This window comes from Equus caballus, chromosome 13 (genome assembly GCF_041296265.1).
Source record: "Equus caballus isolate H_3958 breed thoroughbred chromosome 13, TB-T2T, whole genome shotgun sequence".
Classification (NCBI taxonomy): domain Eukaryota; kingdom Metazoa; phylum Chordata; class Mammalia; order Perissodactyla; family Equidae; genus Equus; species Equus caballus.
Genome location: NC_091696.1, coordinates 11,809,587 through 11,837,336, shown reverse-complemented (window position 1 = coordinate 11,837,336; position 27,750 = coordinate 11,809,587). Strand labels below are relative to the sequence as shown.

General features: G+C 53.9%; 1 protein-coding gene across 17 annotated transcripts in view; it reads left to right on the top strand.

Annotated features, from left to right (window-relative positions):
• The window catches only part of POR (cytochrome p450 oxidoreductase), a 92,178-nt gene that overhangs the window by 63,741 nt on the left and 687 nt on the right, over positions 1-27,750 (top strand). For 15 of the 17 annotated variants that reach the window (XM_070230572.1, XM_070230580.1, XM_070230571.1 and 12 more), the window contains 12 exon segments: positions 15,746-15,794; positions 19,403-19,531; positions 21,054-21,203; positions 21,786-21,910; positions 22,374-22,463; positions 22,860-22,958; positions 24,056-24,172; positions 24,272-24,390; positions 26,296-26,477; positions 26,645-26,794; positions 27,177-27,447; positions 27,533-27,678. In XM_070230572.1, the coding sequence (XP_070086673.1) occupies positions 15,746-15,794; positions 19,403-19,531; positions 21,054-21,203; positions 21,786-21,910; positions 22,374-22,463; positions 22,860-22,958; positions 24,056-24,172; positions 24,272-24,390; positions 26,296-26,477; positions 26,645-26,794; positions 27,177-27,447; positions 27,533-27,678 (1,627 nt within the window). 17 annotated transcript variants of the gene reach the window in all.

The following is a 27,750-nucleotide window of genomic DNA, read 5'->3' as shown; positions in this document are numbered from 1 at the left end:
AGAGGCATAAGCTTCCTTACAGCATTTTGGGTTGAGTTTTGGAATTTGCCTGATTAGTAGATTATGCTTCACGTCTACCATAAATAATCCCTAATGTTTACACAGCACTTTACAGTGTACAAGATCCTTTTATATCTGTTCCTATTTGATTTTCCCGGGGACCATTCAGAGTAGAAGGCCCCACTTCACAGATAGATAACCTGCAGCTCGGGGATGTTAAAGGCGCTGCCAAAGGTCACGTGCACAGGGCAGAGCTGGAGCTGGCACCCGGTTAATATTTTGCTCCAGGCCTGCGATCTTTCCATTTTGTAACCAGATGGAATCCTAGAAATGCTGTTTGCACAGGCCCGTATAGCCCGGCAGCTACTGCTCTTGCAGTTTCCCTTCAGTCCTGTCCATTACGGACAAGGAGACGGTGGCAGTTTGGTACTAATATGTGTTTATGACCTAACCTTTGGCTCCTTTCTCTTTGGAACTGAAGAGAGCAACCTTAAGCTTAGAGCTTTGGGGAGTGACAGCGTCAGAGGAAACTTGCTCTCCTCTACTCAAGACTCAACTCTGCACACTTCTGTGAGGATGCGACCAGAAGGGTGGGGAGTGTTCCCCACACCAAGAAATTCTCCAACTCTCTGGACGCCAACTGGGTCTGACACTATCTACCTGGAGTTAGCATCAGATCCCATAGGTTAAGGGCTCCATCCCACAAGACTGCCCAGTCTCTCTCCCCACACCGCCCCCCCCCCACACCCCCGACTCCTTCAGAAACCCGTCACAAGTCCAGGGTCACCTGTGCTTCTGACCAGCCTGCTATAAATCAGAGGTTCCCATAACCCGCTCCTCGGCTTTGATTAATTTGCTAGAGCAGCTCACAGAACTCAGGAAAATAGTTTACTTACTAGGTTATCGGTTTATTATAAAAGGTTATAACTCAGGACCAGCCAGATGGAAGAGATGCACAGGGCAAGGGATTGGGAAGGGGCACGAAGCTTCCATGCCCTCTCCGGGCCTGCCACCCTCCCAGCACTGCCACTGCTCAGCAGCCCTCTCTAACCGCCCCCCTCCTTTTGGGTTTTTATGGAAGCTTCTACATAGGCATGCTCGATTAAGTCACTGGCCACTGGGGATGAATTCACCTTCCACCCCACTCCCCCTTCCCCCAGAGGTCAGGGATGAGCTGAAAGTTTCAACTCTCTCATCACAGGTTCGTTCCCTTGGCTACCAGCCCTATGCTTAGAGCCTTTCCAAAAGTCACTTTATTAACATAAACTCCAGTGTGGTTGAGAGGGACTTGTTCTGAATGACAGAGACGCCTTTATTGCCCTTATGACTTAGGAAATTACAAGGGTTTTAGGAGCTGGTGCTAGGAACAGGTCAAAGACCAAGTATGTATTTCTTACTATAAGTCACAATATCACAGACAGCATCCAGCTTGTCTTTACGAACACTGTTTTTATTTTATTGATTTTTTTAACCTTCCATAAAGCTTCCGTTTTACAAAGTTTAAGAAGGTGAATTAGTTTAAAGAAAAATACTAAGGAAGTAAGAGTAAAATGGTTTTTGGTTTGAACAAATGATGATGAGGATGTGACTGGCTTCCCTGTCTCCTCGACATTGATTCCGTGTCGTTCCTGCAACCAGCTCATGTTCTGGCCTTTACTGTGGGCTGTGTTTTACCCCCAACTCAGACTCCAGAGGCCTGCAGGCGGCTTTGAGTGGGGACAAGGCCACGTCCCGTGCTGAGAGAGCCCCAGGGCCAGGCCCACCCTCGGGAAGCTCCTGGAATTCCCCAGGAGCGGGGCTCAAGTGCAGAGCATGGGGCCGTATTCGGGCCAGAATTCCTGGGCTGGGCGGGGTCAGCATTTGGGTTCATGTCAGCTTCTAATTCCCTCTTCAGTTTCACTGACCGTTTTCTCTCCTGAAAAAATTACAGTGTTTGAACTTGAAAGCAAATATTCAGGGACTACAATCCTTGTGCCAGTGACAGGGCATTAGTTTTACGTTTTAAAAACTCAGCAGATACTGACTGAGGCCCTCCAGAGCCCCGATAGCCACGGGTAGAGGAGATGAAGTCGCGTGTTCGTCAAGCTTGCGGTCTAGTGCTGGGCAGGTCCTGGGCGAGACCCTTAACCTCACTCTGCCTCAGTTTCCTCATCTGCTAAATGGAGGCAGTGGGACCCTGACCTCATGGGCTCCTGTGAGTATTACATGTGGTGATGTTCGTGACGTCACCCAGCGCCGTTCCTGGCCGTGGTCGCTGCTTCGTGTTTGTGTCCGAATATATTTTATGCCAAGCACTAGTCAGGTGCCACAAGAATGCAAAGAAGGTGTTGACCTTAAAGAAGCCGAGAAGTCTGGACAGTGAAGGGACGTTTAAAAATGGTTTAGGAAATGCTTTCACGGGCGTCCTTTAATCAGGGCCCCTCTGCCACGGCACCGTGCGCCAGGCGGGGGGCCTCGTCACTCTCATGGACAGGCGGGCACCTGTAGAGCCAGGCCCGAGACACAGGCCCCAGGAGCTCCAGCCGAGAAGGCCTTAATTCCCCCTGGTAGGGGGCGAGAAGGTATGCTGCTGGAGGTGGCCGTGTGCAGGTCCTTGAGGGTGGTGCCACAGCCCGAGGCCAGGAGGCTTTGCCAGCTGAGGGCCAGAGGGAGGACGGGCAGGTGAGCTGGAGTCCAGCCTGTTCCAGCAGGCTGATCCGATAGGGGCATTTCTGGTTGGGAATGTGTTTTTTGGTGCAAAAGTGTGGGACTCAAGATAAGGGCGCCAGTCAGGTCTCAGTTCACAGTGGCCCTGGGTTTCCTCAGCTGTCAAATGCAGGTGTCCCCCACTCCCGCCCTGAGCGAGGACTGCGTGTGCTGTGGGAGCGTGTGCAGCCGCCCTTTCCCTGTCACCTCTCTGGCCTTGCAGGATGGACTTAACACGAAACTCCTAGACGTGGGAGCACTTGTATTTTGTGGCTTCTGATGGTTTCTCTTTGCCAGGATGCAGAAAATGTATTTCCCTCCTCATAATCATAACCTTTTAACAGCGTGGTGTCCTACACCCTGCAAGCCCCTCCTCATCCTCGTCATCTCGTGGTGAAGACGTGCTGTGGCGGGGGTGACAGCCACACTGTACAGGCGACATTTACACTGCAGAGATTAAGTTCCGGCCCTAAAGCTGGCTGACTGAGATTTGGATCCTGACTCCACCACGTTTTAGCTGTGTGACATTTGCCGTTACTTAATCTTTTGAAGTCTGTGCCCTCAACTGTAAATTGGAGATAATAACAGTACTAACTTCATAGGGCCTTAAAAGTTAAATGACCTAATCCGTCGCAGAGCTCTTTGCCCAGGGCCTGGTGCCTGCTGAGCCCTGAAGTGGTATGGATTATTACTTTCATCCTGATTATTAGTATCATCTCCAGTCTCTTACCAGAGCACTTCAAGAAGACGTTATTACCCCATTTTGAAGATGAGGAAACTGAGGCGTTTGTGACTGAGGGGTTTGCCCGAGGCCACCTAACTTGTATGTAGCAGGGCCAGCTTTTGAAGCCAGATCTTCCATCTCCACAACCCACGCTTTCCCCACTTTGCCTCAGTCTCTTAAGATGTCGTTACTGTCCCTATTTCATAGATGAAAGAACTGCGACTCAGAGCTGATACAGCCAGACCTGGCCCTCCCACTGTAAGTCCCACGTCAGTGTCCCTGACCGCTTAGATTTCCAGTGAGCACAGGTCATTCCTGCCACAGCCCAGAACGTCCCCTACCCACCAGGTCAGAGGGGAACGCTAGGGCTCAGTGTGGGCTCCACAGGTGATCCTGGGCTGTGTCAGGAATTCTCACCAGGACTTCTGGTGGCTTCTAGAACTGGTGTTGTAAGGCCTTTAGCGCCTTAGCCACCTGGGACACTGTGTCCGAACCCTCGGCCATGGATTTTTTTTAAAAAAACCAAACCAACAGGACCAACTGTAGTCTGACCAGCACGCACTTTGAATAGCAGAGAGGCCCAGGAAACATCTGCAGTCCCCCGAGTCAGGTCTTCTAGGCAAGGGGATCCGGAAGGAGCCCCTGTGTGCACAGGTGACTCTCCCCAGGTGTGCTGGCCTCCAGGGCCCCCGCTACCAATCTAGATTTGGCTTCCAGAACCTCAGGAGCTCGGGTGCTGTCTCTGCTGCCACTGGCCGTGAGTGGCTGACAAAGGTGCCACCTGTGGACCCTTTTAGAGACAGCGTCCTAGAGCCTGGAGCTTGCTCTCTGGGCCCAGATGAGCATCAGTCCAGGAGGACACTCAAGATGGTCTTTGCCCTCCGGGGTGAGGGTGGGAGAGGGTTTGATAGGGCAGTCCGAGCAGACTTTGCCCGGACTCTCCTTCCTGGCGCACTTGCAGCTCAGGGTGTGTGTTCAGCATGGGGTGGGGCCGGGGGTGAGGAAAAGGCAAGTTGGAGCGCGATTGGAGGATGTTCTGTAGAGCAACAAAATGATCAGACCCCGGTTTCAAAAGGGCCCCGTGTGGGCTGCATGGGGATTGATCAAGGGTTGTCAGGAGGCAGGAGACAGGTTAAGTGGGTGTTCCAGGAAGTGGTCCAGAGAGAGATGATGCAGCCTGAGAGGAGAGTCCTGAGGGCCGAGGACAGTGAAGCCCTGTTGATGGGACCTGGGGCCTGGTTGGGCCTGGAGGACTGGACAGTTGAACCTGGACAGTTGAAGGAGAGCCCGAGTAAGGCACACAGGCTCGGGAGCAGGTCTGGGGAGGGGCGGGAGACTTAGCACGTGGAACTGGAGGATTGCTCTATGTGGGGCAAGGGAGTGGAGCGAAACCCAAATTTAAGAGATTTGGACCCTTTGCAAGCAGCAGGGGATGGGGGCGACCTAAGAAAAGAGAGATCGAGGCTGTTAGGAAGACAGTGACATTTTTCTTAATTTTTTTTAAGGCTGAGCGTGAGCTGTGGTTAGCAGGGTTAAGCCACTTACCACCCCTTCCCTTGTCTCTGGACCTCAGGGCTGACCTGGAGAGATGAGGAGCAAGAGACTAGGAGGCTCAGAGGGCAGGCCCGTTCTAGAAGGCCTCCACGCTGCTCATAAACTTTTTACTGAAGGATGTAACACGCAAACGGAAGAGTCCACAATCATAAGCGCACGGTTTGATTATGTCACAAAATGAACCTACACACGTAACCAGCACCCAGGTCAACAGACAGCCCCTCGGCCCCCTCCGGTCACACTGCCCCCATCACCACTGTCCTGACTTCTCGTGACATGCGAGAGTGTTGTCTGTCCTAGAACGTGTATTCTGGGGGTTCCCCATGTTGTGTGTAGTCGCGTGTTCCTTCTCATTGCTGCATAGCATTCCGTTGTGTGAACAAACCATGATTTACTTATCCTGATGGTCACGGATGGTTAGATTGTTTCCAGCCTGGAGTACTATTACGAACGGTACTGCAGTGAACATTCTAGAATGTGTGTTTTGGTTCGCATGTGGGTGTATTTCTGTTAGGTATTTGCTGTGAAGTGGAATGGGGGGTCCTTGGGCAGGCTCGTGTGCAGCTCCCTTGGAGCACAGGGGGTTTCGGTTGCTTCCCATCCTCACTAAGGCTTATTTCTGTCAACTTTTTTATTTTAGTCATTCCAAGGGTATCCTGTTTTAATTTGCATTTCTCTGATGACCAAGGACCTTTTTGTATGCTCATTGGCCATTTAGAGATCTTTTGTGAGGGTCTGCCCCCTTTTCTCTGTTGGGTTATCTCCCGGCCTTGTTGATTTGTCAGGGTTTTTTATGATCCGAGTCCTTTGTTAGATTAATGCATTGCAAATATCATCTCCCTTCTGGAGCTTGCCTTTTTACTCCCTAAATAGTGTCTTTTGATGATCAGAAGTTTACTTGACTTAAACTTAGTCCAATTTGCAACTTTTTGGTTGACCTTAACCTTTACAGTTGATGGTTTTGTCTCCAGTTTAAGAAATCTATATTTATCTTAAGGTCATGAAGAAGTTCTATGTTTTCTTCTGAAAGCTTCATGGTTGTAGCTTTTAAACTTAGCTCTGCCACCCAGCTGAAATGGATTTGGCATTGGCGAATGGTGTGAGGTGCTTCAGAACTCATTTTTTTTCTTTATCCCCTCAGCCCAGCACCATTTATTGAAAAAGGTCACGCTTTCCCCACTGCACTTCAGTGTCACTTGATATGAATCAGGTGACTATATATAAGGGAGTCGATGTCTAGACTCTATTCTGTACTATCGATCTGTTTACTGTCCTTTCACCATTCCCACACTGTTCTATGATTTTATAGTAACTCTTGACTTGACACCTGGTGGGCTAAGTCCTACAGCTTTTGTCAACGAAAATAATCCATGACCAATCTATAAATGAAAATTTGGGTGAGTTTATTCTGAGTTTAAATCTGAGGATTAAACCCGGGAGAGTCTTTCCACAAAGGAACAGAGCACTCCAAAGAAGTAGGGGTATACAGGGTGGTTATATACTCTCAAAGAGTATGTTTCACATATGATTGAAATGTCCCTTTTACACTAGTCACGAGGCTGCTCTGTCAGCACAGCGATTGATGGAAACGGCAGATAGGTCTGCTGTCTCAGTGAACACCGTGGGGTGGCAGGTGTGTTGCCTCGGGCTGGGCGGTCACAGATGAGGGCTGCAATCGGTTTCCAGCCTAAAGAAAGATGCTTGGTCTTTAAGGGGATGCCAGTGTTGGGAGGGGGAGAGAAGTTGCACCTTTATCTCAAGGGTCTTTGCTCTTGCCATAGGGAATCTCTAAAGCAGATATACAATGCATGCTCAACGGCCTTGGTCAGCCCCTTTTGGAAAGACAAGGTCAGGCCGAATTAGGTTTACACAAAATGGCTTCCTCATATACTCCAATATATCCTATTACTTGCCATCTTTATTTGTCACTTTGTTCTCTTTTAAGATTCTCTGGGCTTTTGGGGGCCCTTGACATTTCCTTATCGCTTTTAGAATCAGCTTGTCAGTGTCCACCAAAACCAAACCAATTTTACAGAACCTGTTGGGATTTTATCTGGGATTGGTCAAATCTGTACATTAGTTGGCATCTTACAACATTGAGCCTTCTAATCTACAAGCATGGTTTTATCGCCCAGGGGAAGTCTTTTGAACTGTGTGTGACAGCAATTAAAGACTTGTGAAGGGGGAGCAGTTACAAGCAGCACATTCTCTTAATAATAGTTTTAAAAGTGGCTCTTTCATATCCACCTGGCTCCCCGCCCCTCGCCCCAGCCTTCACTCAGCTTGTGCCTCTGGACAGAGCATTCCTCACCAGGGCAGCTTCTGATCTAAGGGAGCCCTGGGGGAATGATGGCTCCCACAGGAGTCTGGAGCTCCAGGACTCCTCTGTGTCCCCGCATGTGATGACACTCTGCGCGGAGCACCTCTCTCGTTGAGTGGGAAATTCTTTGTATTTCTGCCTCCTATAGAGCAGAGCGCGGGCCCGTTCCCGCCTGGGTCCCTAGCTTGGTGCAGAGCTTGTCAGAGTGAAGCTCCCCAGGGAATGGCTGTTGGATTAATAAATGCTCGATCTGTATGTGAGGCTGCCTCTAGGGCAAACTGGCCCACGGGCTGCGTTTGGCTTACACAGTATTTTAAAGTTTTCTAATTAGAACATTGAAAGGGCTGTCAATTTCACATAAAAACCCAGACTTACAGCCTCTTTTGAAAAGAATCAGAGGATCTGGCCACACCGGGCCCACAGTGATGCCTGCCAGCAGTGGCTGGACCCGAGCAGTGGCCACCCTGCTCAACCGGGCCTGCCCCCGTCCCGCCCAGCCGGCACAGGCCACCGTGCCTCTCCTCTGCCACACGCACATGATGCCTGTCCACCCTGGGAAGCACTGGGGGCCTTCACTGCACCCTGCTTCACTTCTGGTGCCTGAGAGTACTTTAAAGCAAAATAAAGCTTTTTATTATGGAACGTTTCAAATAAACACCAAAACATAAATAGGAGAGTGAACTCATTGCACCCATCATCCAGTTTTAACATTATGCACTTCTGGCCAGTCTTGTTCCCCTCCCCTCCCCACTGCTGCTGGATTATCTGAAAGCCATACTCAGAAATCATATCATTTCATAGGAAATTGGAAATATCTCCTATGAAATTATGAACATCTAGAAATATTTCAGTCCTGTAAAATTTAAGGATTCCTCTTTTTAAACATAACACACGGCCATCCTCAGACTCCTGAAAGTCAGCAGAGAGCTGCAGTAGCATCAGATACTCAGTTAGCATTTGGTCATAGTTCCCTGACTGATACAGTTTTTTTAACAGTTTTTAAAAAATTCAGGATCTAAACAAGACCCATGCATTGCAGTTAATTAATCAATCTTATAAGTCTCTTATAAGTCTGTCACGGCTAGTTTTCTGTTCTTGGCCCCTGTCTGTGGAGATAGCTGCTATTTTTTATTTAAGCTCAAGCGAACCAGATTGTTTTTAACAAAGGCAGCTCTTCCAAACCATCGACTTTCTGCCATGAGGCTCTGGGGCTGCTTTGCCCATGGTGGAGAAATCTGGGTCCACTTCGTGGAGCCATTTTCCCATGGTAGAATACTCAAAGCCGAACCCTATCCTGTTCCAGCCAGCCTGCTGCCCAGCTCTGCGGCCATCCCACAGCGTTTCTCAGCTCTTAGCCCCTCTCTGATGGTGGCTGCCTGTTACCCTGGGGTTGGAGAACTTGGCCCCCACACACACCAGGCTCTGGAAGGGGGCCACTCAAAAGCAGCTGCCCCATGTGTCCCCAAGGATGGGAGAAAGTCCCAGAAGAAATCAGTTCTGCTGTGCAGGAAATTAAATTTGAGTTGTTGCAGTTTTCAGAACTCCTTCTGAGTTTTGCCTGGGACTGGAGACAAAATGAATCACACCAGGACCTCTTGGTTCATCTCTATCCAGATGACTCAGGGCTGCAGGCCACCCTCCCTTTCGTCCTCCTCACACGCAGGCTCCTGCTCCCAATTTAGGAGTGGAGAGCCCTAATTGGAAGCTTTTGTGCTCCTTTCGGGAGCCGCATGGTCTCTGGGCCCGAGCCTGGCCAGCGCTGCCCCTTCCGATGGGCGGGCTGTCCTTGGGTTCTTAGGAGGATGCTCCTTCAGAGGAAACGCGTGAGCACCTTCCCACCGCGTGATGGGAGGGCGAGCTGTGCACACTGCACTCCCGGGTGACATCGGCCAAGACCCCGTGTCTTAGGCGCTATTGCGCACAGTTCTTTTGTGGGGACGAAGACGGGAACCAGATCTAATTTAATATGATCCTGAGGCGCCCTGGCAGCGGGATCAATCTGGCTTCCTTTATGGAGAAACGGCCCTGCCATAGCAACCTGCACAACTGCCTTTGAGTGTCTAGAGAGCTTTATTCAGCGGACATGACTTCCTTTTTTTTTTTTTATGGGAAAGAGGGAGGATGTGGGGAGAAAGTGCTGTCATATAAACAGTTACCAAGGAGACCCGAGTCGGGGTTGGAAAGGTTTTCTCCTTCCCTTGGTCCATACAGCAGCAGGAGGAGGGGTGTGTGCCCAAACGCAGAGGCTCACGGGAGGTTTCAGCCTTGAGTCCTGATTCCTCCCTGCTGGGACCGCCAGATGTTGCCGCGTTCTCAGGCTCCTGGGGACGGATGCAGGCTGGGGCCCGGCCGAGGTTCTGAGAGGCCTGGGCTGGCTGGAGCACTCTGAGTTCACAGCCTGGTTTGCTGGCCCTGCCAGCCCCGCGGAGAGGATGGATGGAACCCCACTTCCCAGTCACTGGCCCCCTGCCTGTTTCCAGGAGAGAGCTGTAACCTGCCTTTTTCCTTAAGTTCTGGAGCTGGGAGTGAGAGCCCATGGGGTGCATGTACTCATCTCCGAGGGACGAGCCCACCCTGAGAAGGTCAGTTCCAGATAGTGTCCCTGGCTGCAGACTGCCTGATGCCCCGCGGACAGGGGGGCACCTGGTGCCCAGACTCACCCATGGATGGAACTTCTTCCCGGGCAGGGACGGCCTCGAGGTATGAAGAGGGCACTGTGTGTGGCGTTACGAGCAGAGTCGGGGGCAGTCCCCGGGGGCTCAGCTGGGACTGGAAACCAGGAAGGCTCCAGTCACCGACTCCCCTGCCTGTGAAAGATCAGGTTCCATGTCCAAATGCCGGTGGGAAGCTGTTGGGTTGGGTGAAGCCAGTTGAGGGCACTCAGGTGTGGCCGCACCTGTGCTGAGCAGCTGACCTGCTGCTCTGAGCCTGGCAGCAGGGCTCTGGGTGGGGCTGGGGAGGCAGGTCCCACTGCTCCCTGCCGACCAGGTATAACCAGTGGGACCAGGAGGAAGCTGCTTGAGTCAGGGTGGTGACTAGAGGCCCGGGATCTTCCTTCGTCTCCTCGGGTTTCCCTTTCCCCATGGACCACGGTCTGCCCTGGACCTTTGAAAGCCATTCTGAGCTGAGGGAGAGGGTGGGCATGTTCCTCCTTTCCCCAGGGGCTGAAGCCAACAAAGGGCCTGGTGCTGGCCTCCGGAAGTGCTCGGGCTTCTCGGGCTTCTTGGGAGAACCCTTCCTCTGGGGCGGGGAGGGCTGGCATGTCTTGCCTGTCCTGTGGCGTTCCCAGCTAGAGCTGCACTCCCCACTGGCTGCATGGGCCTCATCCAGGAGCCATTCGGCTGCCGGTTTCCATGGCTTTCTCTCTTGGGAGGCGTTTTCTGTCCCTGAGAATAGAGCCCAGCTCTTCCCAGAGGCTTTTCTTGGTTTCTTGAGCCAGAGTGCCTGCTCCCTTAGAAGCCCGGGGCGTGGATGTCTGATCCATCCGTTTGGTCTTAGCATGTGCCACCTTGTACCATGGGGCATCTTTGAAATCACAGAGTGACCCAAACAGCTTTCTTCTAGAGAACACCCTCTTTGTCCCTGAGAGTTAAGTGAGTTCTGGGTGCCGTGCAAGGCTCTGAGGAGGCTGCAGAAGCCAAGATGGGGGTTTTCAATAAGAGGGATTCGCGGTCTCGAGAAGCCACAACTTCTCCAGTCACAGGCCTGTTTGGTGGCAGAACCAGGCTTTGACCCGAGTCTCTGCTCCTGCTGTGCGGCCCCTCGCCTCCCCCATGCAGCTCCTCGGAGCCTGTCTCCCCAGCCTTGGAAGCCCTTGGAAGGTCGAGGCGGCCTCATTTCATCTCATGCCCTCGGGGCTGGCACAGTGCCCACCCCACCCAGGCTGGAAGTGTCACCTGTAGATGGAGGAAGAGCAGCCTGGCACTCACTGGGTGGTGGCGGGGCCTCTTGTCACTTGTCTTCAGCAAGTCCTCAAATCCATTCTTTAGATATGCATCTTCTATGGAGACCTCTGTCCTTTGTGAAGAGACCGGGGTTGGCTTTTCAGTTGAACTCAGACCCTCTCAGGTGGGTAGAGAAGCCCTCTGAAGGCCTTCTCAGGCCACCTGCCAGCCTTCTGGTGGGAAGAGGACTCAGGCCCACCCCAGAAGCCGATAGAACGCCGTGTGCTGAGTGTCCTCCAAATCATTAAACCCAGGGCTCTAATCGAGTAATGAGAATACACTGAGTCACATGCCTGTGTGCTGCGTTGAAGGTGGTGACAAAACACCTTCTTTTTGAGTGGCAATGAAAGGTGCTCTGATGAGGAAATTGAGCGTCGCGTCTTAAGGGGTAAGCGGAAGTTTGTGAGAGAGGGTTAGCGGAAGGACATTCAAGGCAAAGGCAGCAGTGGGTCCAGAGGCACAGAGGAGCCATGGGAAATGGCGAGTAGGTCAGTGTGGCCCCGAGCGTTTGGAAGGTGGACGGTGGGAGATGGGGCCTGGGCTGTGCAAGATAAATTCTGACCCGCTGCTTCCCGATGTCTTATTTAGAATATCTTCTCTGGTAGGGGTCTGGACTTGAGACTCAGCCATTTTCATTGTCCTCAGCGGAGCCTTGAGAATCAATCTATAGCCACACACAACATTCTTACAATAAAAAGAAATTTTTATTTTATTGCAGAAGCATTACATGTATATTGTAGGGAAAAACGGGTAGGGGAGTTGACAATAGAAATTAGCAAAAAAAGGAAAAAGAAAGACTCATAATCGCTAGGCCCTAGGAGAGAACAGCTCGACCCTGTCAGCGTATGTCCTTTTATACCTTACCTTTTAAACAGAACGGGGTCACGGCCTCCATATTCTTTTGTAACCTGCTTTTTCTACTTAACAAACAGCGTATCAAGAGCTTCTTGTGATGGCAGCAGGTGACAACCTGCACACTTCTGTTTAGTAGTGAAGAGCGTGCGTCCCATGGCTCCACATATCCCACGCAGCCTCTCCCTCATTTTTAGACATTTGAGTTGCCCCTCTTTTTTAACTATAAAATGTATTTTTAATTTTGAACATCGGGGAAGCCATTTCACCCACTATCCTAACCTTTGGATGTTCTCTCTCAAGATGCTGGTGTGTTTCTCTTCAGGCCTTTTTTCTATGAACAATTAACAGCAGGCATTCCGTTTTTTATGGACACAGATTCTTGTTTTCCTCCTGGCAGTCGTATGTGATACCCTGGGAGAGGCCGAGCGTGAGGGAAGATGTGTTTACTACCTCGGGGGCGCAACCGAAGCTGGCTTTTCACCTGGCTTTGCATCGTCATTCTACATTTCTACCAGAGTTTCTGCTGTGGGGCATCCACGCACAGTGGACTGGCAGGAGTTGAGAAACTAAGAAGAGTTCCATATACGAATATTCCAAAAACTCAAGCCTAGCCCTTTTTAGGCATTTAGTTCATTTTCGGTTTTTAATTGAGGTAAAATTCACACCCCTTAAAATTCACCGTTTTGACCATTTTAATTGCAAAAGTGCAATTCAGTGGCTTTTAGTACAGTCACAATGTCGTACAACCATCATCACCATCTAATTCAAAACATTTTCATCACCCCAAAGGGAAGCACTGTGCCCGTTAAGCAGTCACTGCCCATCCCCATCCCCCAGCCCCTGGCACCACTGGTCTACCTTCTGTCTCTGTGGATTGCCTCTTGCAGACATGTCATAGGAGTGGAAATTGCATAGTTTTGTACCTGCCTTTTTTTCTCATGACGTTTCATCAGAAACATTTGTTCAGGTTGCTGCTGGTTTCCTTAAAGATGAGTTTAAATTTACATTGATGTTTAGTGGGTAATATGTCTCATGACTCAGGACTCAGAAGGTCCACCATGGTAGAGGTCACATCGTTGTGCACCTCGCTTTCTTCTTCTCTGTGTGTGTTGGAGAGCGTGCATGTCAGCGCAGAGGGAGGTGGTGTTCCAGTTTAGGCCGCACATCGACTAGAGGGGCAGTGACAACATGGCTGTTCGTGGCTGGGCATGGACAGAAGTTGGACATGTGGGCTGACATGCCCACACACAAGACCCCTTTGGAGTGCAGGATGGAGCTGGGAGTGGGAAGAGAGAGGGGCAGGCCTGAGGGCCTCCCTCCATGCCCTTGCTCTGGCCCTGCTGATGTTGGGATGGGCCTGTCCGGGGGATGTAGGGGTGCTGGGGAGTTGCGGGGAGGGCCTGCCTGAGTCCCTGTGGGGCTGGGCCTTTGCCGGGTGGGAAAGTCTGGGCAGCCAGCCACCATCTGCCTCCCTTCTGCCACTGATGGGGCCCTCCAGCACGGAGGAGAGGAGAAGCTGGAGTGGCTGAGGCAGGCACTGGACCTCGCCTCCCATGGGGCCCCATGTGTGACATTACTTAACACTAAGGCCCTGAAAATAACTTGGTCTTGAACCTACCAACCTAGTGAAAAACCCAGCGGGGGCTTAAACATGAAACTTCTGATATCTTTATATTCATAAAATTATGTGTCTAACAGCTTTACAGAGGTATCCTTAAAAGAAACCCTCACTTATATAAATTTTCCCACAGATTCCAGAGCTCTACTAGCCCTGAAGGACGTGACTTGTGATGCGTGTGCGTATATGTGTGAGTGAGTGGGGTGGGCACTGGCACTCCACTCCACTCTAATACGCTTTTCTCTGCACGGGAGGCCATGGATGCAGTGGAAAGAGCCAAGACCTGGAGTCAGACTGGTATTGGGTCCTTGCCTGACCACTTACTGGCCACATGACCAGGCACAAGGGCTGCCTGCCACTGGACCTCTGTGAAACTCATTCATTCTCTCTGTGCGGTGGGGTGGGCCTGCATTGTGACAGGGGCTTTCCTAGATCCAACGTCATGTAACCTTGCCTGCGCCCCCCCATCACCGACATGCAGCCCAGAGCCCACAGTGCCCCTGGCTGGCCTTACTGACCAGTGTGTAGACCCCGTGGCCGCAGGCTGAGGGCAGAAGGGAGTCTGTGAGCTCTAGATGGCATCCAGGGAGCTTCCATCCCACTTCTGATCCCAGCCTGCCCCGCACACAGCCCACTCTGGGCCCCTTCTTCCCTCATCGAGTTCCTTTCTCCCCAGCTCTGATGCCATTCGTGGCCCATCCACATTTCATGCAAAACGCAACCCCATCACTGGGCTTGTCTGAATTGGAAACTGGGTTACTCTTGGCCACTCTGTGAAAACGATTTGCTGAGTAAATAAATGGCGCGAGTGTAGAGGAGGTCAGCCATCAGGTAACTGTTGGCAAACTGCAGGAGTCCGCAGCACCTTTCTGTGTACACCTGCTGCCGCTCCTCCGTACCGCACGCTTTCATACAAGGACTTCGTGGCTCCCTCTGGCTTTCCAGAGGCCCTTTGTCCCTAGGCTGCAGTCTGGCAGGTGAGGTGCCCAGGCAAGTGGCTGTAGCTTCTTCCCAGCGGCAGCCCCCCGTTAGGGAGAGTCTGCGTCGTGCGGGGTGCTGTTCCGGGTCCTTTACGTACTTTCTTTTCATTTAATCTTTGCAGAAACCTCTGACGTGGGGTTTGTTATTCCCATTTTCTAGTTGAGGAGCAATGCAGTCCTGGTTCACGTTCACTCAGTTGCAAGTTGGCAGGCTGGGAATGGCACCCTGCTCCACCCCCTCCGCCTCTTGGCCTCCCACGCCTGCCCCAGAGTCTTGGCAGAAGGAGAAAGTGGGTTTTGGAAGTAAATTCTATGTATGTGTATATGAAGTTTAAGTATAAACTTTTAATTGAAATATAATATCTACAGAAAGGTGCATACTGATCAGTGATCCTCGCCATGTGAACAAGTGGTGTTTACCCCCCTGCTGGCCCTTCCCCACCCCAGGGGTCACCACTGTCCTGGCTCCAGTCCCCATAGATTAGTTTGCCTGTTTGGTACCTAAGCGGGGCCTTGGGGATGGAGCTGGGGTCTCTTGGGTCTGTGTGGAGGCGATGGCATGACAGATCTCAGAGGGCCATCATGGAGGGAGTATCAGGCGAGCCTGGGGACAGCTTCTGAAGGGACTTGGGTACCTCTGTCATGTGAGTCGTGGGAGTGATTGAAGGTTTCAGAGTAGAGCAGGGCAGCGGTATGGGCACAACCATATTCAGGAGACTCCTGGCTGCCGTGTGAGGCGGGGAGTGGAGGTGAGACAAGGCTGTGGGGACCGCTGGCTGTAGATGGTGAGGGGTGGGGAGTGAAGTCTATGACCCGTCTTTGTTCTCGTCTGTATGGGGCCTGGAAGTCCTGGCTCTGCAAGGTGTTGATGTCTCAAGAGCCTTTGGATTTCCTGCAGGGGCCACAGGGAGGAGGCCTGGGAGCCCCGGTCCTGCCTGTCCAGCCGGGCAGTGGACCAGAGGCAGCTGCTGGCGTGGTCACCGGGGAGTGGCATGGGGCAGAGCTGGGATGCCCCTCAATGCTGCCACCTGCACCCCATGCCCATTGGACACTTTTGTTTTTCAGGACGACCTCTGTGAAAGACAGCAGCTTCGTGGAAAAGATGAAGAAGACGGTGAGTGTTGTCTGCGCTCCTCCCAGTGGTCTCGGCCCTGGACATGGCGGAGTCAAGCAGAAGCCCGGCTTCACTGGACAGGAGCGGGGCGGGAACCCAGGCCCAGCCCCCTCGTGCGTCCATTCTCCTCTAACCAGAGCCCCGAAGCTGCTCTGCTCTTGCTGCACAGTTCCCTTTCTTTCTTGACTGCTTACTTCTTGAACAAGCCGAACCGTAAGAGGAGACCCTCCCTCTCACTCAGGATGCTGTCCCGGCTGCTGCCTCCCTCCCGGTCCAGGCTCTGTCCACAAGCAGACGTAACCCTCACGTAGCCGTGGTCGTGGCACAGCTACAATTTTATCTCTGTTTGTCCTTATTTATTTAAGTATTAAATTTTCTGAAAATCCATTCACATGGAGCATTCCAAAACATAAACTATTCCGTGGAAAGCTCTCTCCTATTCCTGCCGCTTATCACTGTTCTTCGTACTTTATGGCTCCTTCTAGAGCTTCTTTATGTGCAAGAAAAAAAACCAAATAGAGGTTCTTATTTTACACTTTTTAAACACAAAAGGTGGGGAGCCGGCCCGGTGGTGCATCAGTTAAGTGCACACATTCTGCTTCAGTGGCCCAGGGTTCGCCAGTTCGGATCCTGGGTGCGGACATGGCACTGCTTGGCAAGTCATGCTGTGGCAGGCGTCCCATATATAAAGTAGAGGAACGTGGGCACAGATGTGAGCTCAGGGCCAGTCTTCCTCAGCAAAAAGAGGAGGATTGGCAGCAGATGTTAGTCCAGGGCTAATCTTCCTCAAAAGAAAAAAAAAAAACACAAACGGTGGCACATTACATAGACTGTTATAGAGCATACTTTTTTTTTCGCTTAATGATCGGTCTTGGAGATCCTCCCTGTGCAATTCAGAGACGCCACCCTTGTTCTTGATGATAGCTGCATGGTGCTTCCATTATGTGGCCATAAGGACCGTAATTTGTTTAAACCCTGCTGTGTTGATGGGCATTTGGAATATTTGGAATCTTTAGCTCTTACAAATAATGCTGCTGTGAATATGTAGATTAACTTGCACATTTGCAAATGCAGTCAAATCCCAGAAGTGGAATTGTTGGATGAAAAGGTGTATGCATTTGTAGTTGTGTTGGAAGCTGCCAAGTTGCCCCCACAAGGGTGACACCAGGGCACACTCATAGCAATATGTGAGAAAACCTGTTCCCCCATAGCCTTGCCAACAGAGTGGATTATCAAAGTTTGGGGTTTTACCACTTTTCTAGGTTAAAAAAAAGATCTCTCTTTGTAGTTTTAATTTGCATTTTTCCTATGATTTAGTTTAAGCAGATTCTCATATGTCAAGATGGCAGTTATTAATTTTTTTTTTATAGATTCTCTATTCAAATCTTCTACCCACTTTTCCGTTGGGATGATCTTTCTTGAGGAACTCCTTAAAATTATTAGGGAGATTCACCCTTTGTCTGTGATATGAGCTAGAAATATTTTTCCCAGTTAATAGTTTGTCTTTTGACTTGGCTTCTGTGTGTGTCTGCTTGTTTGTTTTGCCGTGTGAAAGTTACACAGTCTGCTTTAGGATTCTTTGTTTTTATTGACTTCCTGGACTTGGGGTCATCATCTGAAAGGCCTTCCCCACTCTGAAGAGATAAAGGAACTCTTCCATGTTTTCTTCTAGTACTTTGATGGTTTTGTTTTTCAATTTAAAATTCATGTTATTGGGAATTCATCTTGGCTGAAGATGTAAGGTATGGATCCAACGCTACTTTTTGCGCACAGCTGTCTAAATTCCTTGTAAGAGAGTCCATCTTTTCCCCACTGATTTTATCACATACATAATTCCCGTGTGTATTTGGGTCTGTTTCTGTATTTTCCTCTTCTAATACTGAGCCCTCTTTTGACTCTAAGTAACTGTTAATCTCCTTTTTGTTTTTGTGGAGTTGCCTGTTCTGGACATTCTGTCTGTAGAGAATCATACGACATGAGGCCTTTGTGTTGGAGTCTTGCTCTCAGCATATTGTCTTCAAGTTTCATCCATGTAGTGTGTGTCAGCATTTCATTTCCTTTTATTGCCACATAATGTTCCAGTAGATGGATTCATATTTATTTTTCCACATGACTTTTAAGAGTGATTTGTTGAGGAAGAAAGAGCTGTTCAGATTCTTAGGATCGTGTTACGTTCTGTGTTGACACAGGGAGAACCGACATCTTGGGTGAGTCTTCCTGGGCAAGATGAGGGCGCCTTCCCTTTGGTTGAGTCCTTTATTGCTCAGTAGCTTCTTGCGTGTTTCTTGTAAGGTTTACTTCTAGCTACTTGGTATATTTTGATGCTACCGTGAATACTTTACTATTTTATATCCTTTTTTTTCCCTTAACCTGATATCATAAACATTTTCTTCTTGATTAAGTAGTTTTTATAGTGACTAATTTAAAATACCTTTCTAAATGATTTATAGAAAACTCAGGAAATGTAAAAGGTATGAGAGCTCTTTGTAATGCAGCTCTTTATTTTGTCCTCTGTACCTGTATCAGTTTGAGCTCAGTGTAAAAACCGGAGCCCGCTCTCGGGACTTGCGACACTGGAAGACTCTGCCGAGAACCTCATGTCCACGTAAAGGGACCGGAAGGTGGCCTGTGCCCCACTTCCACCTTCCAGATCTTGCAAAGCACATCCGATTGGCTGGGCCTAATCTGCTGCATCCCTAGCTGCAAGGGAGTCTGGGGAATAGAATTTGGGCTTTTCAGTAGCTGCTGTAGAAGGCACAGTAGGAGAGTGGAATGAAGAGCATCTGAGCCAGTCCAATGGGTACCTCTCTCTATTGTCTAGATTTCTGTAAAGAATATGTACTACTTTTATAACCATCCAGAAAAACTCAGAAACTCACCGATAATTCCCCATTTGGAGACTCTTGGTATATTTCATGCCAGTCTTTCTCCTTTGCACATTTGTGTATAAACAAAAACAAAAATACACACATACACACACACACGCACACATACATACGTGTGTGGGTATATAACAAAATTGGATTATACTATACATACTATTTGGTCACCTTTTTTTTTTTTTAAAGATTTTATTTTTCCTTTTTCTTCCCAAAGGCCCCCTGGTACATAGTTGTGTATTTTTAGTTGTGGGTCCTTCTAGTTGTGGCATATGGGACACCACCTCAGCATGGCTTGACGAGCGGTGCCATGTCTGCGCCCAGGATTTGAACCGGCAAAACCCTGGGCCACCAAAGCGGAATGCGAGAACTTAACCACTCGGCCACGGGGCCGGCCCCACCTTCTTTTTTTAACTAAGCATTATGTTGTGTTTTGTCGCATGTCATTTAAAAATCTGTCCACAGTGTGACCTTGAGCAGCTGCCTGGTAAGATTACCTTCACAGCTCCAGCTGGAGTCCTCTGGTGGCCTCTGCCCCCATCCACCATGGTAGCTGTGGCCAGGAGATGCCAGCCCCTGAGTAACTTACAAAGGACTTGAAGCAGGAAGGGAGGAGGGTGCCCTTGAGGGGCCCTGCCTGCCTGGCCTGCCCCTGTGGTCACCTGGAGTCTCTGGTGAAGCCTGTCGCTCTTGGCCCCTCACTGACCCCATGTGTCTGGCCTTCCCCAGGGCAGGAACATCATCGTGTTCTATGGCTCCCAGACGGGGACCGCCGAGGAGTTTGCCAACCGCCTGTCCAAGGACGCCCACCGCTATGGAATGCGGGGCATGGCAGCAGACCCCGAAGAGTATGACTTGGTGAGCTCTCGCCACACCCTGGCCCCTTCCTGCTGGCTCCTCCAGCAGCATTAAGGAAGGCGTCTCTGGATAGTGGAAACAGTTACAGGGCTGTCCCCAGTTTTAAGGACCTTGAGAACACCTGGCTCAGGTGTGCACGCGTGAGCTCCCAGCACTGCTCATGCTCAGCCCATGGTGCTCTCCACGCCGTGGGCTTTCCGAGCGCTGGGAGATGTGAGCAGAAGGGACTCAGTAGGTTGGGAGTGGCTTGGAATATGAAAGGGTCTCGGCGGGTCCAGAGAAGAACTGTTTCCCATCTCTCTGTCCAGCCCCACCCTGGGCTGCAGCCGCAGGGGAGCCGCATCGAGGAGTCAGGGGATGTGGGCCCTGATCCTGCTCTGCCCTGACTGCCCCTGAGGGCCTTCCCCGCCTGGTCTGCAGAGGATGGATAGGGCGTTAGATAAGCCGTCTCTGGGACTCTTTAGCAGGGCTTTGAAATGAGGCTGTTAGTAACTCGTGTGTCTGGACCAGAGCAGGAGCCGGGACAGGGCGGGACCCGAGGGAAGCGTGTAGCCAGGGAGGGGCCAGCAGAGCCGGAGAACTGGGGGAAAGGCCCTCAGTTTGGAGCTGCGGGATACCCCCTCCTCCTGTCAGCCATCCTCAACAGGCCACTCTGTGGGCCACCGCAGGACTCTCTGCAGGACTGAGTCCCGACTTCCTGGCCCGTCTCTCAGTGCTGTGGGGGCAGGCTCGCCTCGCTTACTCTCCTCCTGGCCCTGGCTCCTTCCCCCGACGTGGTTGTAGCTCTCCAAAATGCAAGAAGCTTCCAGCAGTCTGCTCGCCTGTTTCTGGGTCCGGAAAGCTAATGACAGCCATGCCACCAGCTCCAGGTGGAGGCAGTGGACAGGGAAGGGGAGCCGGGCTTTAGGCACCTGGGAGGGGAGGGAGAGGGCCGGCAGGGATCAGGTCTGGGAACAAGTCCCCGGGAGCTGCCGTCCTGCTTCTCCCTCGTGCGGTCCTTGCCCGTCACCAGCCGGGCTGTTCCCACAGCTCCAACCACATGACGGACGTGCTTTCCCTCAGAACCACTCTCTCCTGAGCGGCAGCTGCTTCCTGCCTGTGCCCCTCCATCTCCCAAACCAAACCGTCCTCCGCCTGCTCCACCCCTCTGCCTTCGGCACTGCCTCCCGTCCATCTCCGGACTAGGTTTCGAGTTGGGGGACAGTGGTTAGGAAGGACTACTGAACCCAGGCCCTGCTGTGCCCCCGGGACTTTGTGGGACGATGAGGTTCTCCCACAGTGGCCCAGGGCCTGACGCACAGGGAACTGCGTTCTAGTGCCAGCTGGTGGCCCGGAACGTGGCCTGCTCCTGCCTGGCAGCACCCCAGGCCTTCACACCTGTTATTTTGTGCCTGCTGTTCCCTTTTCTCTGGAAATGCACGCCCTCCACTCGAACGCTCGTCTGCATCCTGTCAGGTTCAGACCTGCCCGAGAGCAGGTTCAATGATGGTTGCTGGGCCCGGCCCTGCTCTTGTCTCTTCAGGCCGACCTGGGCAGCCTTTCAGAGATAGAGAACTCCCTGGCAGTGTTCTGCATGGCCACCTACGGCGAGGGGGACCCCACTGACAATGCCCAGGACTTCTATGACTGGCTCCAGGAGGCGGACGTGGACCTCTCTGGAGTCAAGTATGCGGTGAGTCACCTGTCTTTCCTCCAGTGCCTCCCTGGGGGTTGTGGCAGCCTGCAGCGCCTCCCCTGGGCCTCCCCTGTGTCCAAGAGGAAACCCTCCAGCTGTCACCTTGTTCTGATCAGCCAGGGCAGGCCAAGGTGCCAGGACAGGGGGGCCTGGTGGGGAGCCCGTGGGCTCGTGGGGCAACCCTCTCTTCTGCCCTGGGCCCTACCAGTAAGAGAGCTTCTCCTCCCATGTCCCAAGCCCCACTTTGCTCCAGGGAGCACTTGTTGCTGGAGACTAAAGTCAAGAAAGGTGTGGCCGGATGGCCAAGATTTGGCTGGGCAAGGAGAGTAGGGCAGGGAGGGTGAATTGCCCCTGCTGGCCACCCAGGGTTGAGGCTTAGAGGCTGGCTGCAGAGGGAGCCCTGGGCTGCAGGTCACTGAAACAAAGCCATGTCCAGGGGCCAGAGGTGGCCCACCTCACAGTGCAAGGCGTCTGGCAGGTACTGAGGCCTGCGGGTGCTGCCCAGCGGCTTGGCTGGCACTGAGAGAAACACCCCCAACTGCTAGCTGGGCCTCAGACCCCGCCCCTCTGTCCACACAGGTGTTCGGCCTTGGGAACAAGACCTACGAGCACTTCAATGCCATGGGCAAGTATGTGGACAAGCGGCTGGAGCAGCTCGGTGCCCAGAGGATCTTTGAGCTGGGGTTGGGCGACGATGACGGAAAGTGAGTGTCCCCCACCCAGCCCTGCATGCCGACCCCCAACCCCGGAGTCCCCCGACCCTGGCTGTCAGAGGTCAGGAGCCACAGAGTTGGGGCTTGGTGTGGCACATGAGGGGAGTGCAAAGCCATGGTGTCCACTAAATCTCCGTGACACGCATCACCAAGGGCAGGGAAAGGAGTGCCCTCACCACCCCCCAGCCCCTGCTCAGTGTTCTTTGCGTTTCCACATCCTCCTGGCCTGCCCAGCTCACAGAGAAGCCACCCCCAGTTAGCACAGACCCTCTAGATCCTTCCTGATGCCTTGGGTTACATCACTGGGCAGACCAGAGTGAAGTGAGCCCTTGAGCTCTGGAGGCTGCTGAGGGAGGGTCCAAGCTGGCCTGGCAGCCCCCTGGCGCCCAGGCTTTGGGGAAGCCAGCCCATCGCAGGTCTTGCTGCCCCGACCGGCTCATCCCTCTCTCCCCAGCCTGGAGGAGGATTTCATCACGTGGCGAGAGCAGTTCTGGCCAGCCGTGTGTGAACACTTTGGGGTGGAAGCCACAGGAGAGGAGTCCAGGTGAGTGTGTGCCCGCACACAGGGCAGGACGCCCTGGGCGAGGGCCGCGAGGGTGGGAGGCCAGGGGGCAGCATCTGGCAGAAGATCAGTCAGAGTGCGGGAGGGTCTCAGGTCCTGGGCCGAAGTGATGGAGTCTGGGCAGGGCTTTCCTTACCTTTCCCAGAATCGCCTCGAAGCCTGCTGACCCCCAGGCCTCCCTTGGCTCCATGCCAGCTCCCCTCCTTGCTCTCCTACTTCCCATCCTCATGCATCTCCCATCTGCCCGTCATATCTGGTCCTCAGCTCCCTGCGGCATGCACCGTCTTCTCACAGTCTCACTCCGAGGCAGCCTCCCTCCCTGGGGACAGACCCCTGCCACCTCCCAGCCTCCCCTCACCCCTGGTCTCCCCTTTCCAGCATTCGCCAGTATGAGCTGCTGGTGCACACAGACATAGACGCAGCCAAGGTGTACGTGGGTGAGATGGGCCGCCTGAAGAGCTATGAGACCCAGAAACCGTGAGTAGAGAACGTGGCTGGGGCCAGGCCCTGTGGCCCTTGGAACACCCCGTCTCAGGGGCCTGGGGATGGGAAACAACTGGCAGTCCCACGTGTCCCCGCAGGACCGTTCCTCCCAGACCCCATCTCGTGGGGCATCCTTATCTCCACCCTTGTCCAGGAGTGGGCATGGGTGGGGGCACCACGTTTTCATCTCCACTGCGCAGGAGGGGGCCTGAGCCCAGAGGGGAGAGACGGGAGGCTGCTCTGTGCTCAGGGCCCCGAGGACCCCGCCCTGCCCAGCGGACCCTCATCCAGGGCCCGGCCTTGAGGAGACTGGCCCTTGCGCAGTTTGTACTTAATTTGCTTTGACATTGTACTCGGAATATCCCGGGGTGGGGCGGGGTGGTGGTGCCCACCAGGTCCTGGACCAGGACGTAGTGAGTTCGGCTCTGGGTCCAGGGTGAACTTTAGCAGAAGGTTTCACTTCCTTAAATCTGCCTCAACATAGGGCTTGTTCCTTTCCTGGGGCCCTGACTTGCCTTCCCCTGGATGCTGCCCAGACTCCTGCTGGAGCCGCCCAGGACTGTCCCCCCCGTACCCCTGGGATTCAAGACCACAGCCCAGCTTTAGTCAGTCCTGCTGTACCTGTGACAGGAAGCGCCAACATTCAATGACCTTATGGAGTAAAAGTTTATCTCCTGTTCCTGTCACAGTCCAGGGCACGTAAGGGAGGGAGCTCTGCTCCACACCGTCACTTGGGGACCCCAGACACCTTCTGTCTTGGGAGCCGTCTTCAAGGGCCCGGTCCTCCTCTGCACTCAGACCACCAGTGGGTACAGAGTGTGGAAGGTCTCCCAGGTTTTTAGGGCCCAGCCTGTTTCCTTATGTGTCAGTGGGACACTGATAACCTAGCTCTGCCCACTTTGTGGTGTTGCTGGGAGCACTGCCCTGGATTGCACTGGGAGAACCCTTTACATAATTGGCGAGGTTTCTTCGTAGCCCTTAAACGCCAGCTCTGAGGTTCCTATGTTCCATGAAAGCTGAAGGTCCCTTGGGGGTGGGGGATTCAGATGCAAGACCTGGCCAATCACTGAGCTGCTTTCCTCCCCACCCAGCCCCTTTGATGCCAAGAATCCATTCTTGGCCGTAGTCACCACCAACCGGAAGCTGAACCAGGGAACTGAGCGCCACCTCATGCACCTGGAATTAGACATCTCAGATTCCAAAATCAGGTACCAGCTGCTGCCACCCCTCCCCTGAACCTTCACTTGAGCCTCCTGATCTGGGTGCAGAGCCCCTTCCACCCTCCTGAACCTCACATCTCCCCCCAGGTATGAATCCGGGGACCATGTGGCCGTTTACCCGGCCAATGACTCTGCCCTGGTCAACCAGCTTGGCGAGATCCTGGGTGCCGACCTGGACGTCATCATGTCCCTAAACAATCTCGATGGTGAGTCCTAGAATCCAGCGCACCCCCCTCCCTGCCTGGCCCAAGGCAGCTGGTAGGAATGGCCCTTGGCAAGTCCCAGAGGTTGAACTTTCGTGCTCAGGCCTGAGCTCTGGTGCCTAGAGGCCCTAACGGTGATGGTTCTGGAGCAAACTCAGAGGGCAGGGGGCAAAGGTAGCTGTTAGGTCTGCCTGTCTCCCTTGGGGTCCCCCCATCCCTGCAGTGGCAGCCCCTTGAGGGAGGGAGGGGTGCCCAGAGACAGAGCTAGTCCCGACTGCCCACCCAGCCCCCATGTCCTGTGGAGAAGAGGGGATTGCAGACCAGGGCCCTGGTCCTTAGTTCTGGCTCTACCATGACTAGCCACTGAGGGCCCGGGGCTGCCCTCTCCCTCTCCAGGGCCTCCGGCTCCTCCCCTGTACACCCGGGGATCAGAGTGAGCAACTGACAGCCCTCAGGTCCATCCCAGGCACTTGGAGTGCAGGAGGCACTAGCATGGGACAGGGCTTCCCCAGGCCGCTTAGGGCTGCCACCTGAGCCGCTCTGTGAGCCCTGTGGGGCCCCCACTCTCCACTGACCTGGGGCCCAGCTCCACCTGGCCCTGCCTCACTCACTGTGGTCCTCGGGGATCCCAGCCTGGGCTGCTCCCTCAGCAGTTCCAGAGGCAGCCCTTGAGAGGACCGGCACCCGAGGCGACTGACTTATATCAGAATTTGCCATGCAAACACGACGTGGAAGCCCAGAGGGTACACATGTGGGCCGTTCTCTCACTCTGTGGGGCATGTTCCTTGTGCCTTCAAAGACGGGACCTTGCTAGGAGAGGCTGTGCTGCTCACTCTCCCCCAGGAGAATCGGAGCCCCTATGGGTCCTCTACTGCCAAGAGCTGCAGAGAGAGGGCCACGGAGGCAGACGCGCAGCTTTAAAAAGGATGTGCTCACACACCCTGTGTGCCCTGGAGTGCAAGGCCTGAGCCCTGGCTTCTGGGCCCGGCTCAAGAGGGTTCTGGGTGCTGGGAACACCTGCTTCTTGGTCTGGGTGCTGGCTATGTGAGCATGTTCAGTTCATGAAAATCCACCAAGCCATACACGTGTGACTTGTACACTTTACATAGGTCATACTTCAGTACGTTCAAGCCCCTCCAGACAGACCCAGACCCCTAAACGCTGAGCCTCTGTCCTAGGCCAGGCCCTCTCCACGTGTCCTCGGCAGTTCTCCGGTGGCTCATTTGTGCCCAGGAATAAACAAGCCCACAGTCACGCCTCTAAGACACGGAGCTGCGTCTTGCTTGGTCCCGGGCTCAGCTCCACTGGAACCTGACTATGGGGAGGGGCTCAGTAGAGCCGGCTTGTTGGTGGGTGGCAGTGGACGGGCCCAGCAAGGGCTGGCACTGGGCCTGTGCCGGTGGCTGGCGTGTACAGGACGCCTCTCCAAGAGCTCGGCCTCTGGGTGCCCCATGTATAGACCTCCACGTGTGTCCAAGCACAAAAATGACTGGAGGTGAACCTGCCATCAGAGGTGAGGGCCTCAGTATTGGCATCTCACAGTCATGAGCCTGGGGCCCCCACAGTGGACCAGGCCCAGCCCACGGTCAGACAGGACACACTTGGGGAGCTCTGCCTCTTCTGCCCTCTGAGCAGCTCTCGGCAGGCAAAGGGCCCCCCACAGGGGCTCAGCTTCTCCTGGAGTGGGGACAGTGAGCGCCAGGCCTCCCCCAGCAATGCCCGCCTCTGTGGAGGACTGCCTGTCAGGCCTGAGCTTTGCCCCAGGGCCAAGGAAGCACCAGAAAGAGCTGCCCTCGCTTCCAGTGCCAGCTGGGCCACCTGCTTCCTGCAGAGCAGACCTGGGGCTTCGCCCACCGCATCCGGGGTGGTGGCCACTAACCCCAAATCCTGCCTTCTCTCCCCCTGCAGAGGAGTCCAACAAGAAACACCCGTTCCCCTGCCCCACCTCCTACCGGACGGCCCTCACCTACTATCTGGATATCACCAACCCGCCGCGCACCAACGTGCTCTACGAGCTGGCCCAGTACGCCTCGGAGCCCTTCGAGCAGGAGCAGTTGCGCAAAATGGCCTCCTCCTCAGGCGAGGGCAAGGTAAGCCTACCTCTCCCGTCCCCAGAACCCAGAGTGCCACCACGGCAGCCCTGGGCTGCAGCTCCCAGCCATTCTCCAAGCCTGTTTTGGGCCCAACTTCAGCCCTGTTGCCCCCTGTGCCTCTGGGTCCCCTCGCCCGTGTCTCACCCGCATTCTGTCTTCCTCAGGAGTTGTACTTGACCTGGGTCGTGGAGGCCCGGAGGCACATCCTGGCCATCCTGCAGGACTACCCGTCCCTGCGGCCCCCCATCGACCACCTTTGTGAGCTGCTGCCTCGGCTCCAGGCCCGCTACTACTCCATCGCCTCGTCCTCCAAGGTGGGGGTGCCGGCGCTGCTGTCAGCCCTGGGCTCGAGGCCCGGCCCACGCATGGAAGGCACAGCATTGGCTCCTTCGGGGTGCACAGGTGCCCTGAGCCACGGCCCAGCTCTGCCCCAAATGCCTGGGCAGTCAGCTCGAGAGTCCCCGAGCTGTGCATCCAGTAGGCTGGACTATAAGACTGCAGACTGCTCTCAGCCCCGGTGCCCAGAACCCATCAGGGACGCTGCTGGGAAGGGGCTGAGGCGGCTTGGGTGCCTCAGAGGGTGTGAACAGGTCCCGAGCAGGGCCCCCATGCCGAGGCAGCTCAGGGGACAGGGTGGCAGGAGAGGGAAGGGGCCTCGGGCAAGGCTACTGCGCTCACTCCTGACCCCCTAACCAGGTCCACCCCAACTCCGTGCACATTTGTGCCGTGGCTGTGGAGTATGAAACCAAGACTGGCCGCATCAACAAAGGTGTGGCCACCACCTGGCTGCGGGCCAAGGAGCCCGCCAAGGAGAATGGCCGCCGGGCCCTGGTGCCCATGTTTGTGCGCAAGTCCCAGTTCCGCCTGCCATTCAAGGCCACCACGCCCGTCATCATGGTGGGCCCTGGCACTGGGATTGCCCCCTTCATAGGCTTCATCCAGGAGCGGGCCTGGCTGCAGCAGCAGGGTGAGTGTGTGGGCCCGGAGGCGGGGACAGGGACGGCATGGGGTCAGGCCAGGTCCACGACTAACCCTGGCTGCTGCCGCCCCAGGCAAGGAGGTGGGGGAGACGCTGCTCTACTACGGCTGCCGCCGGTCGGATGAGGACTACCTGTACCGCGACGAGCTGGCCCAGTTCCACAGGGACGGCTCCCTCACCCAGCTCAACGTGGCCTTCTCCCGGGAGCAGGCCCACAAGGTGAGGCCGTGGGCAGGCCGCTCAAGGGGGCTGGGGGGCTGTGGGCCAGCCCTCCTCACGGGCACCCTCCGC